This window comes from Vicugna pacos, chromosome 14, assembly GCF_048564905.1.
Source record: "Vicugna pacos chromosome 14, VicPac4, whole genome shotgun sequence".
In the NCBI taxonomy this organism is placed as follows: Eukaryota; Metazoa; Chordata; class Mammalia; order Artiodactyla; family Camelidae; genus Vicugna; species Vicugna pacos.
The window spans coordinates 5,887,449-5,904,770 of NC_133000.1; the positions used below are offsets into that span (position 1 = coordinate 5,887,449).

At 36.5% G+C, this 17,322-nt stretch overlaps 1 protein-coding gene across 25 annotated transcripts in view; it reads right to left on the reverse strand.

The window, feature by feature from the left end:
• Positions 1-17,322, reverse strand: part of KATNAL1 (katanin catalytic subunit A1 like 1) — a 119,632-nt gene that overhangs the window by 101,024 nt on the left and 1,286 nt on the right. For 22 of the 25 annotated variants that reach the window (XR_012079871.1, XR_012079885.1, XR_012079884.1 and 19 more), the window contains exons 2-3: positions 9,391-9,563; positions 7,452-7,612 (exon numbers count right to left, since the gene is read on the reverse strand). Coding sequence is in view for 6 of the 25 variants with exons in the window: in XM_072976072.1 (XP_072832173.1) it covers positions 7,452-7,612; positions 9,391-9,552 (323 nt within the window). In the remaining 19 variants the exon portion in view is untranslated. Of the gene's footprint in view, positions 1-7,451; positions 7,613-9,390; positions 9,564-15,385; positions 15,405-16,470; positions 16,634-17,322 lie in introns of those variants that run through there. The other 3 variants (XR_012079878.1, XR_012079880.1, XR_012079886.1) reach the window with 3 other exon arrangements.

Consider the following 17,322-nt stretch of genomic DNA (forward strand, 5'->3'; position numbering starts at 1 on the left):
ATATTTAAGTATCTGCTTCAAATTTTCTCTCATTCTCTGCATCTCAGTAATGGCTGTCACACGCACTTCACAGGACTACAGGCTGAGGAAGGCGGGGACTGTGTCTGTTTCTGGGTCCCACATTCCCCACACAGTGCTGGCACCTCACACAGCACTCTGGCATGCAGCAGGTACCAGCATCCGAGCTGAAGCTGTCCACAATGTCTGGGTTATTTTCTCTTACTGGTTTCTTGAGGCCAATGTCTGTGGAGGTTTTACTATTATTATTACCTTTATACTTTCCACAGGGCCAAAGATAGATTCTAGTATATGATGAATGTTCCTTAAATATATGCTAGATAGATCAATAATAGTGTTTTTCTTCCCAAGACTTCAAAACAATTTTACAAAACAATCTTGTCATGATATACATCTCACAGGGGGGAAAATGAGGCAGAGGGATGTGAACTTTGCTTGGAGGATCCTTCTTTTGGTAGTGGAACTGATACAAAAACTTGCTCTCCTACCTCCCGATCCCAGGAAAATCTCCCAGAGCCTGGGTGAAAGGAACAAACACCTGTAAGGTTCAGGTGGCAGTTTATTCTCCAGGGGTACCTGACCTCGGCCTTAACTCATCTTGTTCCAGTGCAAACTAGGATTTAAAATGCTAGCAGTTACTTAACCTATTAGGGTACCCAAAGAAAACATAAAGCAACAACTTTAATATTAAGTCAGTAAGAATTTCCTGTGCTGAAATTTGACAGAATAGTACAAATTTGATGGAAACCGCTCTCCCCATCTGTATGTATACAGAAACAGATGATTTCCCTCAGTTCCAGGTGAAATAACTATCAGAGGTCTGCTTCACCAGTACGGAGTAAGACAAACGATTGTCTTCAGGCTTGTGTATCTATTGCTAGCGCCATCTCTCCTAAAAGATGTAATTTCAAAAGACATAATACATTTACGTGTTAAGTTGAATAAAGAATACTTTATTGAATATACGCTATGTCAAATACTGCTCCAATGCAGAAAATCTTAGTTTCATGGCCTCAAGTCTCACTGGGAGAGATCATTTTAAAACGGCCTCGTTAAAGAGAATGTACTTAATGAACTTATATGGAAAATATTATAAAATAATTTAATTAATACAAGATATCTTTAACTTAGGACACCAAGAATGATCTGAGGCTTCATCTCTTTGGAGTTTAATTCTAGCATTGCCAGTACCTCCCAAAATCCTACGTCTGTAGCTCAATTTCCTCACATTTAAGGCAATAAATCTAATTCATTTTAAAAGATTGTTTTGATTTATCCAAGCAGCTGTTGGTGATTTAAAACAGGATCATGATTAAACTCAGAGGACACATGACATACAAGGTACAACTTCAAACAACGTGGCAAAGCACACTGGAAAGCACAGAGTGAGACTCCCCGGGTGTGCAGGCGTGGAGGGGAAGCTGTGTGCTGTAAGTCTCTGAAGCGACAACAGACCCACGAGCAGGGCTACCAAATCCATACTTAACGACACACAGGATGCATCCCCAAAACACTTTGTACAAGAACAAGGTAAATTACATTTTCCTATTGACCTACCCTGTAATTTCAGTGTGGTATTCCCATAGAGAAAATTTTTAAATTACATTATTTCATTAAGCATTTTCAGCTTCTTTATTCTTCTACCACCTCCAGTAAGAATTTAACCAAGTGGATAACAGAACTGTATCAGGACATACATGACAGAACGTATCAGGATATATAGGCGTACATCAAAACAGACCCACAGAGACACCACCAGGTATGTGCAGGAAAGTAACAGCAGAGTGAATATAAATAAGACTCCTGAAGTTGAGATCTGGGTTCAAATCCTGGCTCTGCCACTTTCTTGTTCAGATGACTTTGGGAACATAACAAACTTCATAAGCTTCAATTTCCTCAGCAGTAAACGGGGTGCAGAGCAAAAAATTAGCAATAATATGGGTACACAATAACAGTAGCTACTTCACAGGATCATTGGAGGCTTAAATAAGAAAACATAAAGTGACCAATATTAGTTATCATCCTTTTCCTGAAAATGGTCACCTACTTCATGAGACCTGGACATTTTAAAAACCACATCCTCTCTGCCAGAGTTACTCAAAATGTCTCAGAAAACTAATGATTTACGCAGAATGTGCACGAAGGAAATAAGATTCCTTGAGGAATTTTATGAATGAAGTGATCATTTTTTAATTGTCAGTCTCTTACTATTTATCTGAAAGAACACCACAGTACTTTATTTCGGAGTTGACAATTCATTTTACTTACTTATTACACACCAGTTACTACCTTAATCATTAAGTTCTTTTAATTAATTCCATGAGGTAAGCATCCCCATACATACCCCTTACAGGTAGTGAAGCTAATCTTTAGAAGTTAAATAACCCACACAAGGTCATAAAGCAAGGAGGTGACAGAAGCAGAACTCAAACCCAGATCTCACAGCCTCAAGTCAAGTGTCTTCCATTAAACCAAGACTATCTAAGGACTATATTCACTATTCACTTTCTCTAGGTGAAAATTTGATTGTTTTATATGACCTGTAGAAGAAACAAAACTGTAAAAGGAGAAAAATATTACATAACTCTAATCTCCTGTAACTTTTAACCCTAAACTTACAACCTTAATATTTGCTTATTCTATTAGCTCACGCCCACATACTGTGCCGCAAACCTGTGTCAAGTTTACCTCTTTAACGTCTGCTGAACATACGTATCACTATGGCGTTAGTAGTGGGTGAAATGTCTGTGAATCTGCTTATGTAAAGATTTTATTCATGAAGTTTAAAACTACCAACCCTATGGTACTACCCAAGGTGCCAGCCAGAACGCCTTCCCTGGCAGCACCTGTGGAGCTGCTGGGTGTTTCACCGCTGTTTATAATACACATGGGAAAGGGAATCTTCTTCCCCAGGCAACATACAGCCTCAGACTTGCTTTTATGAAGGATTTCTGATCCACAGAGAAAAAATACAAACAATGGCTACATACAAGGGGAACTTTTTAAACTTAGTACGAAGGAAGGAGGTTAGGAGAAACATATTCTGCCCCGTTCATCTTTCACCTTCATCAAAAGAAAGGATGAAAGCACAAGCACAAACACAAATCAGCCCTGTGTTACGGGTACAGGCAGTTAAGGGAGGCCGAAGGACAAGAAATCACTGGGCTGGTGTTTCTCTAACAGGGAGGAGTTTTCAGGTAAGTGTTCGTCAATGGGGAAGATGCCAGCCACACTTTTTATTCAGTCTGAGCCATGACCATTAACATTATTATCTACGTCTGCTTTTTGAAATACATCATGAGGCTCTAGCAATTAAGAACAGGTACTTCCTACACTGAAAGTTATTCCCAGGAACAGATGGCTTTACAGGCGAAGACTACCAAACATTTAATGAAGAATTAATGCCAATCCTTCTCAAACTTTTCCAAAAAAAACTGAAGAAGAGGGAACATTTTCAAATTCAACAACACATGAGAAGGATTCTACACAATGACCAAGTGGGATTTATCCCTGGGATGCCAGGGTGGTCTGACATATACAAATCAACATATGTGATACACAGTATGAATAGAATAAAAGAAAACAATCATCTCGATAGATAAGGAAAAACAAATTACAACATCCTCTCATGATAAAAACCCTCAACAAATTAGACTGTAGAAGGAACATACCTCAGCATAATAAAGACATATGTGACAAAGCCACAGCTAACATTCTACACAACAGTGAAAGCTGAAAGCTCTCCTCTGAGATCAGGAATGAGACAAGGATGCTCATACTCACCACTTTTATTCAACATAGTACTGAAGTCCTTGCCAGGGTGATTAGACAAGACAAATAAATAAAAGGCATCCAACTTGGAAAGGAAGAAGCAAAAATTATCATTATTTGCAGATGATACAATCTTAAAAGATAGAAAACCCTAGAGACAACCAAAAACTGTTGGAAACTAATCAGTGAATTCAGTACAGTTGCAGGATATAAGACCGACATACAGAAATCAGTTGTGCCTCTACACACGAACAACAAAATACATATAAAAGAAATAAAGAAGATTATCCTAGTCATATTAGCATCAAAAACAATAAAATATTTAGGAATAAATTCGACCAAGGAAGTGAAAGATCTATACAGTGAAAACTACAAGACTTCAATGAAACTGAAGAAAACACAAATAGAAAGATAGCTCACATTCATGGATCGGAAGATTAATGATGTTAAAACATCCACACCCAAAGCCATCTACAGATTCAACATAATCCCTCTCAAAATTCCAATGGCATTTTTCACAGAACTAGAAAGAATAGTCCTAACATTTGTATGGAACCACAAAAGACCCCACACAGCCAAAGCAGTCATGAGAAAGAACAACGCCAGAGATACCACACTTTCTGGTTTCAAACTCTGTTACAAAGCTACAGTAATTAAAACAGTATAGAACTGGCATAAAAATAGACACACAGACCACTGGAGCATAACAGAGAGCTCATTCATAGTCAGCTGACATTTGACAAGGGAGCCAAGAGCATTCAACGGGGAGAGAAGAATCTCTTCAACAAATCCTGTTGAGGAAACTGGATAACCACAAGCTGAAAATGAAATGGACACCCTATCTTACACCATGCACAAAAATGAACTCAAAATGGATTAAAAAGACTTAAATGTAAGGCCTGATATTATAAAACCCTAGAAGAAAACAAAAGGAAGCTCCTCAATATTGCTCTTGGCAATGCTTTTTTTAGATATGCCACCGAAAGCACAAGCAGCAAATGCAAAAATCAGTAAGTGGGACAACATCAAAGTAAAAAGGTTCTGCACAGCAAAGAAACAATAAAAAAAATTAAAGGGCAAGTTACCAAATGGAGAAAATATTTGCAAACCATTTATCAGATAAGGGGTTAATATCCAAAATGTTATAAATATATATATATATATATATATATATATATATATATATATATATATATATAAAGAACTCATAGAATTCAGTAATGACAATAAAAATTCAATTGAAAAGTGAGGAGAGGAATCAAATATGCTGTTTTCCCAAGAAGACATCCAGATGACCAGGTTCATGAAAAGATGCTCAACATTACTAATCATCAGGGAAATGTGAATCATAACCACCATGAGATATCATCTCACACTTGTTAGGATGATCATTACCAAGAAGTCAAGAGATAAGGGTTGGCAAGAATGCGGGAACCCTTGAGCACTGTTGATGGGAATGAAAATTGGTTCAGCCACTATGAAAAACAGTATGAAGATCCATCAAAAAATTAAAAATAGACCTACCTACCAGACAACCGAGCAATTCCACTCCTGGGCATATACCCAAAAGAAATAAAAACAGGATACTAAAGAGATACATGCACTGCCATGTTCACTGCAGCTTTATTCACACAGTAGCCAAGATACGGAAACAACGTTAAGTGTCCACCAACAGATGAATGGTTAAAGACAACGTGGTACATCTATACTGCAATGGAATATTACTCAGCCATGAGAAAGAAGGAAATCTTGCCACTTGCAACATGGATGGACCTTGAGGGCATTATGCTAAGTGAGTTAAGTCAGGTAAAGAAAGACAAATATTGTATGATATCTCTTATATGTAGAATCCAAAAAAGCCAAACTTCTAAAAACAGAGAGTAGAATGGTGGTTACCAGGGACTGGGAGATGGGGGTGGGGGTGGGCAGTTGGGAAGATGTTTCTTAAGGGTACAAACTTGCAACCAGTAGTTAAGTAAGTCCTAGAAATCTAATGCATAGTGTAGTAATTAAACCCAACAATACTGTACCGTATACTTCAAAGTTGCTAAGAGACTAGCTCTTAATTCTCACCAGAAAAAAAGAAATGGTAATTATGTTATGTGACAGAGTTGTTAGTGAATGCTACTGCGATGATCATGTCACAATATGTAAATATATCAAATCAGTGTTGTACACCTTAAGCTTACAAAATGTTACATGTCAATTATGGCTAAATCAAAATAAAGTTAGTGTCAGCTTTTAGCTTTAAACCAGAAATATATTTCTGAATCAATGACTTTCAGAAAAAAACGAGGTATTTTATTATACATACATACATACATAAAATTTTCAAGTTTGATACATCAAAATGCCATTATTTTCTCAGTATTTACTTTGGAACGTCCATGGTAATAATCCTATGACTTGAAACAGTCCTTTTTGAGGGGTAACACTGACCTTAATCCAAAACACCTGAAGGTGGTTACATCTGAGGAAATCACTATATTGCTGTAGACCTTAGAGAAGAATTATCATCTAGCGTTTTTATAATGGGAATCGTACAATCATGTCTAATAACTCAGTGGAAAAAATCCTGAAGGAATAAATTAACTATTTTTCAGTTCTTTATGTGCTTTTAGGAAATTTTAAGAGATCAACAAGTTACACATAATCACAACTACTAATCAAAGGGAAACATTTTCTATGATGCAACACTCTGGCCACAATACCACTTCACAGCAGAGTGAACTGAAAGCAAGAAAGACCCAAACTCAGCTCCTGGTCTAGCCTGTCTTACAGGCTGAGGTCTCCCAGGCCTCAGTTTCCTTATTTATGGAATTAATGGAGTTATTCATTTGGTGTTTGCTGAATACCTACTATGTGCCAAACTCTCTGCTAACACTGGACATCTGCTATTTGTTACTTGTTTTAAGTAAATAAATTTAAGGTCTGGGCCCTTGCAAAATCCCTCATCTTGTCAAGAGACAAAGAAATACAACGTAACTACTGTGAGCAGACTGTTAACGCCTGGGCAAACTGGAAAAGAGCCCTCCGAGCTGAGACTTGAAGAATGGCTATGAGCTGCTCAGACGGGGATCGTGGGAATTCCCTGAAGAAAGAACAGACTGCGCAAAGACACGAAGACAGGAAAGAACGAGAGAGAGGTTCAGTGCCCACGATGCACAGGCTGAGCATCAAGGAGATAAATTCAGAGCCTTATACTCCACACTAGGGACCTTGCCCTTTAACCTTTAAGGAAAGGTAAGGTTCCATCTATACTAAGATTCTGAAAACTTGCCGTAGGCCCAACTAGATGAATCCAATGTGTCCACCATTTCATCCAAAGTTGTTAGTCTTTTAAATAAAATAAGTTTGGATGCTGACATTAGAAAATCTAACAGACCTCACTTAACTGGTACATTTTATGACTAGCAGTAGACTTCTCCTGTTATGATTACAGCAGTAAAACATTCTAAAGGCAAGGTATATGACAACTGGTATCCTTCTGTTATCAAATACAAACCCTGTAAACATACACGTGTGAAAATTACAAGCAGGTATTAAATTTACATGCCCCCTCAAATAGGTTTCTATACTTTGTTCATATAGAGCTTTCCTCTCTTCACTCTCAGTATCAATTAACCATAAAGTACCTAAAGAGAACATAAGGTTCCTTTTACCTGTGTTCTGCGGGTACAGGGGGTGGCCAGACAGCAGGATCTCTAAATGGTTCGTCTTGACAGGACACAGGGAAATCTGGGGCTCTGTCGATTTTAAAACTTTCCAAAGTGCTGACAATACTTTTAACTTGCTCATATTCTTCCAATAATTCCTGTCGAACCTTAAAAAAATAGCCTTTATACTACAAACTATATAAATTGCAAACAACAAACTGCTATAAAATGCCAGTTTCCTTAATGTCATTCAAAGTACGCAAAATAAGTCATTAAAACATAATCAAAAGACAAAGAACTATTTAATACAGATAGGAGGGCAAGGATTAGTTTGCAAAAAGACATAATTACATATCTTTTCTTAGGGCAAAGAGTTATATATCATTCATAATGAAACTCTTTCTACCAAAGAATGTGATAAACATTAATACAATTTAAAACTAGCAACTAAGTTAGTACCAAACAGGTTAACCATTCCCAGAAATCTATGTTACACTAAATCCTTTTATTGTATTTGTAAATAGCTTCCTCAAAAATTGCCAGCCAAAATTTCCATCAGCATTTCGTATGCCTAATATCACAAAATATGAAATGCCTGTGATGAGCATTTGAAAGCCCGACGTGGTATAATACCAAGAGCTGCCCATTCCAATTTAATTTAAACTCTTCTTCACCTGAAATCTAAATACTTTTGACCTTGTTTAAAATCTTTCAAGGCCTGGGTAAAGTTTATTTTGAATTCAAAGGTAAGATTTTCCCCACATTTAAAAACTTCACTGAACACCAACTATGTGGAAATCTTTGTGTTTTCAAACTTTGAGCCTGAACTAATTTTCTAAAGCAAACAGATAGATTGAAAACTGCATTTAAAAATTAGTTTTCACAATTCTATTTTTTTAACCAAGGACATTTTACTATAAAGCTGAGCATAAGAAACTTTCCCTTAACTTTATCTTGAATAACACGTGGAAAGGAACAAATAAAGGAGTCGTAGAACCAAAGAAAAATCTAAGTAAAATTCAACTGCTAATGTATGCAATTATATGCTACACTTGGAGAAATGAAACTTCAGAGCCTAACAGAAAGAAACATAGTAGAAGTATCTGAATAGAAATGGTCACTATTTAACACAATTAAAAACATGTCAAAAAATATTTCCATGCTAGATTAATAAACCACTCTTGCCTGTGGCTAATATGCAGGATAAAAGAACACAACTGAAAATCTCAAGTACATTGTTCTCACTCAGTTTGGTAATGCTCAAATTGGACAATAAGTCAAATCTACCCTGAAAACTTAGTAAAACATCAATTTCAGACTCGTGGAAAACTTAGAGGAAACACTTGAAAGGCAATGGCACATAAAATGGAAACTTCAAAGAAATGCTTGACTTTGTACTTTTAATTTTAAAAGGATTTTAAGTTTCAAGACTAAGTGGGAAATTATAATTCAAGTTTTTATTAGCTGTATTTAATTAAGTTGTATATTCAAGAGACACAGCAAACATACTAGTGGTTTTTTATTAGATTACTGATTCTTCTGTATTTGTAAGGAGTCTTTCAAAAGAAGAGGAAACTTTCTTCAAGGAAAAGTTTTACAAAAGGGGTCAAAGCTACATGTAAAAATGAAAGGGGAAAGGGCAAGTGGAAATACCTTATTTCAAAAATTTATAATTACACACAATTGGTCAACTGATGAGGAAAGAAATTAAAAGGAGATTCAATTTGAATTAAATATCTTTGAAATATGTCTCATAAAATACAGTATCAAAAATATAGAAAATATTAACTGGGAAAGACAGAAAATTACTGAGTGCATTTTAAATATATTTCAGTATTCAGATAAATAAGAACTATTTACAAACTCAAACTGATTTTCCAACTCTAATCTGTCAGGTGTAACAGACTACTGCCCTCATTCACTGAGTACGTAAACACGGCCTTACCTGCTGCCATTTGCCTTTGACAGCTGGGTCTCTGACGGACTGGCAGTGTCTCTGAATCTGCTGTATCACCCCCTGGTAATATACCATCGATGAGTCATAATTTCCAAGAAGTGCGTATTCTCTTCCTTTCTTTGCGTTGTCACAAATTTCAGCCAAATTCATCTTTCAGAGACCTAAACATAAAATATAATGACTTTTTATTAAGTTTCCAGTACTGACTTTAAAGTATTTCTTTGTATGCTTTAAAATACCTGCTTAAAACTACTTTGAAAGTCAAAATTCCTTGAGATTATCTGAATGAGTCTTAAAATATTGAACAAAATTTCTAACTTTGGAAATACAAAGGAGATCACAAAAGAACACCCAGGATGGGGATATAGCTCAGTGGTAGAGCGCATGCTTAGCGTGCACGAGGTCCTGGGTTCAATCCCAAGTACCTCCACTTAAAAAAAAAAAGAAAGAAAGAAAGAAAGAACAAACACCTAAGGAGACAATAAGGAGAGAAGTTACACAGCCCTGAACTATCGATTTACGTTACAGTTACATTAATTGGACACTAGTTCTCCGTGCTCATTTATAATTACCACAAGCTGCAATAATAGTAAAGATAAACTTGCTTTATTTTACTCAATTTATTCTTGACAATGTAAAAATCAATGAATATCTCATAATTTCCACTGATACCAATTAAAACTACGGAAATTATTTCTCACTAAAACTTTTTGGCCCCAAGAACAAAACGTTATACTTAAGAAACACATTTTTTTAAAAAGAGCCTATAGTTGTTCATGCATCATTTCCATGCATTTAACTGTTCCATACAACTCAAATCTAAGCGAGAACCTGTGAACTAGATGACCTGAGCCCTTTCTGTTCCTCGTAGTGTAATCTTCCATGATCCCGTCATCCTCTATAGCTTTTCATCTGTGCAAATACCTAGCCCTAACCCTTCCCCTTCCACAAGATGCCAGGGAGAATATCACCTGAACACCTGGTTTCCACCAAAGCCCTCCAGCCCAGTAACTCTGGCTTTTCTTCCAGGCTTCTCAAAAGTCTCCCAGAATTATCCAAGGCTTCTAAGCAAAGATATTCTCCAATAAAAACTACAAAGAGTAGGAAGTCCAGAGGTACAGAAGAATGACATCATGGGAGACAGTCCAAATTGACCTACTCTTATTTCCTGGAACAATAAATCAATGAATATACTTAGCAGAGAAAATCAAAATGTTCCTCCATGCCTTCCTGGGGGAATTAAATTTTGGTAGTGTGGCTCTTCCTTTCTACCTCTTTCTAAAGGGGCTCAAAAACTCTTCCTCAAAATTAACCACATCTGTTCTAGGCATTTCAGCTGCCTCCAGTACACTCTTGAAAATAAAATTGTTTCCTTTATGTGTTTTGGCATATTATTTGCCCCTTCTCCCAGCACAGGTTCCTTGAAGGCATCATCTACTTGAGACTCATACTGCAGCAAACAGTACACTACTTCTAGGCAATAGGAAATTTCAACATTCAGCAGAGATACCCACAGAATATAGGACAAGCATAGAAAAAGTCTCTTCCTCAAATTAGAACAATTCTTCAGATTAGTCATTATGAGATAAAAGCATTAATTCTACTATGTGCAGGTACACAAATATGAAGAATAAAACGACCCTGATGTAAAGCAGGGGTCAGCAAACTGTTTCTGCAAAGGGCCAGAGTAAGTATTTCAGGCTTTGAGGGGCAAGAGGTAAAGCTGAGGATACTATGTAAGCACTTGTATAATAAGACAAAAATTTCCACAACTCTTACTGATGGAATTCAAAATATTATAGCAACAATAGTTGAGTTCTTTTTGCAAAACAGGTCTACTAACAAGAATGGAACTCTCTGGCAGGGGGTGGACGGGGAATAGCTCAGTGGCAGAGTGGGTGCTTAGCGTGCACAAGGTCCTCAGTTCAATCCCCAGTGCCTTCATTAAACATAAATAAATAAACCTAATTACCCCCCCCCAAAAAATGGAACTCTCTGGGGGGATAATATTTTATTTAGTTGGGATTCAAAGTTAGTGCTCTCTATCATCAAAATCAATTGCAAATGTTCATGTGTTAATACTGCTTTTTTAATAAGATTTTATGTACTTCATGTTTAAAAGTCTTTTTACCCAGATAGGTACTGTCACATACAGATATAAAATCACAAGCATGTGATTTCAATTCAGTATATGCATTGTCCGGAAGGCATTTAAAGATTTTATTCTTCTCTTGATACGTCTTTTAGCATGCCATTTACAGTGCATATTGATCACTTCCAATTGAAGTTTAGGTGGAAGTAGCTCAATTATGCACTTAAATGGATTTTGTAAAATAGAAATTTCTTTTGCACTTGCATCAAAGTCTGAAAAATGCCCCTGAAAATGTAATTTGAGCTCAGGAAATATACTGAAAATCTGGGTGGGAATGGCGACCTCACTTCTTTGCTTTAACTTTTGACAGCATGGAATATAAAATAGCTTGATATGACTAGCGATTCAAACATTAGTTGGCATCGAAATAACTTTTATTTTTGCACATATGCACTGTTTTGCCCTGTTACTTTCAGTGGAATTCATTAAGAAACATTATCAAGTCTGCATAAAACTGATTTCCAAAGCCATTCAGTGTTCAATAGTAGTGGATGAGAGCAGTTCCTCTCCTTCAGAAAAATTTCAAATCAGCCCTTGGCTCAAAAGATTGCAATATAACTTGACCACTACAAGTCACTGAACTGCTGTGTGGTAGCGGTGAGCCAGGATAGTCAGCTTCCACTTCGGACAAAACTTCATGGAAGTGACAATGGTAAGTCCTCAAGAGCAACACTTTTGAGTCTTAAGACATTAACGGTTCCTTATCACATGATAGATTCAAATATTCTCTGCAAAATACCTGCTGAAAAATAAAACAGTGAATAACCATCGACATTAACCACCCTACTTCCTCATATCTTTGTAAATTTGTTCACCTAAGCCTTTTTCTGTTCTACACATATTTTTACCACCATCAGTTTTAATGTATCTTATCAGATTCCACTTCAAGTTATACAGAATTAATGTTTTCTCAACTTTTCACAAATATTCCTGTCTGTAGTTATTCCATGAACACTATTCATTAAACATAATTCTTAAGTAACTTCAAATTCAGCATCAACTTCTCAAATGAACAACTGAGTCACTTTGATAACATCTGTTAATTCATCAAGAGCCAAAAAAACCATTCAAAATCATTTGCCCTATTTTTTAAATTAATTACTGATGTCCTCAACACTTTCAGCAACTGTTCTCACCAAAAGGCTAATAGTCTTAAACAAGTTTGTTTTCTCCAGACACATTTCTTTCGCTGCTACAATCAAACAAGATTAGTTAAGTCACCATCAGTAAATGACTTCCTCGTTTGGCCAACAAATGAGACACTCAGAAACTTATTCTGGGTGCAGTCTGAGTTTCATTTTTTAATTTTCTGAAGAAATTCTGCTTCAACAGATATTCATTTTCAAGTTTTCTAACCACTGCTTTCCTGTGACTTGGGACTAGCATGATGAGTGATTAGTCTGGGAACGTCAGTGTAAACTGCATTTCTTTAGCACAGCTATAGTGTCATTGCACAGCAATCACAACGCGCTGTCATTCAGCTCTAGTTCGATACTCCACATTCTTCTGTGCTTTAAAAGTATATGTCAAGTCCATTTTTCTCATCGTGTTTTGACATGAAGAAAATGCACTGATGATAAAGTAACATGTCGCAGTGCAGTGATACATAGGCACGGGACACCCTGTGACTACAGTGCGCACCGAGCAGCAGCGCAAAGCCACGAGAACGCCACACAGTCCCCGCGGCAGCCACCAGCTCAGCCCCGCCAGCACGGGGGCAGCCACTGACCACAAGCGAACCAGTGAGTGTGGCTGTGTTCCAATAAAACTTTATTTCCAGACAATAGTATCTGAATTTCATTTATTTCCATATGATAAAACATTATTCTTCTTTTGACTTCTTTAACCATTAAAAAAAATGCAAAAACCATTCTTAGTTCATGGACCATTCAAAACAAGCAGCAGGCTGGATTTGGCCCCCAGAATGCAGTTTGTCAACTCATGCTTTCAGCTTCTATCTCAAGATTCTAGGGAAATAAAAGCATATGAATCCCAAAAGAAGTACAAGGAAGAACACAATAAAGTTAAGAGCAGAAATCAATAAAATAGAAACATGAAAAAAAAAAAAGAAATTTCAAGGTAGCCAAAAGCTGGTTCTTTGGAAAGCTCATTAAAAACAAACAAACCTCTAGTAACACTGACCAAGAAAGGGAGAGAGAAAACACAAATAACCAAAATTAGAAATGAAGGAGAGTAAGCCACAAAGAGGGAAAAAAATACCATATGATATCACTTATATTTGGAATCTAAAAAAAAAAAAAGACAAATTAACTTATTTACAAAACAGAAACAGACTCACAGACATAGAAAACAAACTTATGGTTACCAGGGAGGGAAGGGAGTGGGAAGGGATAAATTTTGGGAGTTCGAGATTTGCAGATAGTAACTACTAAATATAAAATAGATAAACAAGTTTATACTGTACAGCACAGGGAACTATATTCAATATCTTGTAGTAATCTATAATGAAAAACAATATGGAAACAAATATATGTATGTAAGTGTATGAATTATTATGCTGTACACTAGAAATTGACAGAACATTGTAAACCAACTATATACCTCGATTAAAAAAAAAAGAAGAAAAAAGAAATGAAGGAGAGGTTATCACTACAAACTTTACAGATATTAAAAGGCAAAAAAGGCTTAATGAAATGGACAAATTCTAGTTACAACATACCAAAGCTCTCTCTCAAGAAGAAACAGAGTAATTAATCTGAATAGTCTTACATCATTAGATGCAAATTATGGCATCTTGAAGTATGTTTTAATGGCAATAAATCAAACTACTATGTGGGTACTCGTCACCAAAATAGTTAACTCTGAAAGTCATAATAACTCCCATCTCTTTATGTTGGGTTATATTCTCAGGGACTGTTTCTTGCCATGAATAACAGAGAATATGATTTAATCACATACCCAGAGACAAGAGAATCCCTGTAGCACTGAAGCCTTCTCATTTGTTTCCTCACCTGAGCTCACTTTGCAAATACTTGAGAAACAGAAAATTGTCTTTGCAACATGAAAGAATCTAGATAGATAATTCTAAGAGCTTAAACGTTTCTCTGAAGTAACCATTACAATAATCTGTGCCCATGTACTAAATTCCACTGGCATCTTTAAAACATTAAAAAAGATAGAAAATGTTTATCATCTGCCATTCTGTCTCAAAATGGCAGCTAAAACTATAAATTTTATCTTAAGTGCATAAATATCCTTTTAAATGAAAACAATAGTAAGGCCATTTACTGAGCTTACACCACACCAAGTGATGTGACAAAAATGGCTTTCTAGACATCTAGTGGAGATTAAACAGCTCATCTTGGAAAATTACTCAATTTTTTTTTAACTACTCTCACAATCTGTGCCTTACATTTATCTAGCAAATGCCTGTGTACACCTGACTTTTACTAGGTATTCTAAGGCATGCTTTCACTAGGTCGACCATACAGAATTATGGTTATCGAGAAAATAAAATGTTTAATTCTAAGTTAAATATATAATTCTGAGTTAAAATATATAATTCTGAGTTAAAATATATACATATTTCCATTACAAATAGGTGTGCAATTAGTGAAATTATAATATGGATCTGTCCAAAAATGAGATGTAGTTAGAGAATCAAGGAATTTTAGAGCTACTGGGATCTCAAATCATGTAGTGGAACTCCCTGTTTTCTTAGAAGGTGAAATCAAAGCAAGGATGTTGTTACCATTAATGGTCTATAAAATAATTTTGTATCATGTAAGGAAGCTTCATTTAAAAGAATAATTGATGAATCCTTTTATAGATCACATAATCATTCTGCAGTGTAACTATTGCCTGATCTACCTGCTTAACACGGTCAGGTCAAGTCCTAGAACGTGGCTTTCTGTCAAACAGAAGAGACAATCCTGCCATGTTGCTAAGGAAGAGGGATAAGGGGAAGAGAAAGATCTTCAGTTATTGAGCACTTAAGTTGTACCTCCATTCAACTGTCTAATCACCCCAAGAATCCTACAGATAGTATTAATATCTTTTTTGAGTAGGCCACAGGCTGGAAACTTGCCCATGATCACACAGAAAGTAAACTGTAGTTCCAGAAGTGGACAACAAATCTATGTGACTCCTTCCACGACACCACACTTAGTAAGTGATCCTTGGAGAAATGTTCTCTATAAAAGAGAATCACTGTGCACGTTGAGAAAATCAGATAAACTGATTTATCTTTCACCCCAATAAAAACCTGCTCCTCCTTATCTCAATCAATGTTTCAATATCCCATCAGTCATCCTAGCCAGAAAACTAGGAATCATTCGTCTTAGGGTTCCGAATCCATCCAAACTCTTATTAAGTCATATCAGTTTTACCCCTTTAATGTTTCTGCAATTCATCTCTTTCTATAACTCCAACTGCTTAGCTTAGACTTGTTTCATTTTCCTACTGGACTTTTTTTCCCTAAAACTGGTTTTCCTACCCCCATTCTAATTCCACCTCTCCTGGATCCATTCTCCACACTGGAGTCAAAGCTATCTTTCTAAAATGCAAACCCGGTAATGCCACTAGTCCATCTGAAATTCTTCAATGGTTACCCCATGTTGAAGAAAAATTCTGAACTCTTTATCACAGTACCACGTACTTCAAATCTGGTCTCTCCCACTACACTGCAAGTATTCTGGGATTCAGTCACCACAATGACTTAGGGTTCCCCAAACACAAAACATCCAAATCTCTCCTTTGCTTCTGTTATGCCATTTGCCTACAAAGACTTTCCTCGGCCTCTCTCCAGTAAAAGCTTAATCAACTTTCTTAGCACAAGTCAAATGTCACATCATTCTGGAGACTTCCCCTAATTCTCTTAGACAGGATCTTTCTAACAAAGGGTACAGGGAATGGCATCGGTGGTTGAGAGCACCATTTAGATAAGTTAGGCCCACCTGGGTTGAAGCACCATTCACATCTTATCAGCTATGACTCTGGGCAAGGTCTCTAAGGCTGCTTCCTCATCTCTAAATAAGAGCGCCTACTTCACAGGATTGTTGTGAGGATGAAACAAGGGGCTAAATGCAAAATGCGCTGCACAGTACCTCCTGTAGAGTAAGTGTTCGTTACCTATTACTGTGCTATGACTATGTATTCTCTCTCTGGGCTCCTATAGCAACTGGCACCTAGCTCCATCACACTATTGTGACAACACGACTGTGTGCCATGCAGGACACAGGCAACCTTCTATCATCTCTTTATTCCCACCACCTAGTGGAACACCTGGCCCATACAGGTCCTTAACAAACCTAGAATGAATAAGTAATATAAACAAATCTTGAATGAATGAATGAATGAAATACTTTAAATCCCTCTACGGGGGCGGGGAGGGTATAGCTTGGTGGTAGAGTGCATGCCCAGCACGCATGAGGTCCTGGGTTCAATTTCCAGTACCTACATTAAATAAACAAACAAACAAACCTAACCTAATTACCTCCCCTCATAAACAAAAAAAACTAAAAAGATTTTTAAAACTCCCTCTACTGTATAAGGCCTTGATTTTTTCCCTAGTGGTATTACTAAACCTACTTTTTATTTCCTTCTACAAAATTGCTACTTTAAGTTTACAGAGGCCAGCTTCATTTAATTGAGAGAAAAGAAATTATGTAGTGGCCTTATGTTGTTTTCTTGCTTAAAAACACTCACATAAAATAAGCCCCCAATATGTCAACAATTTTCCAACATACTATCACAAAATACCCAATTTCTAGAATGGTTATCTACCTATTGAAAAATTTCAAAGGGTA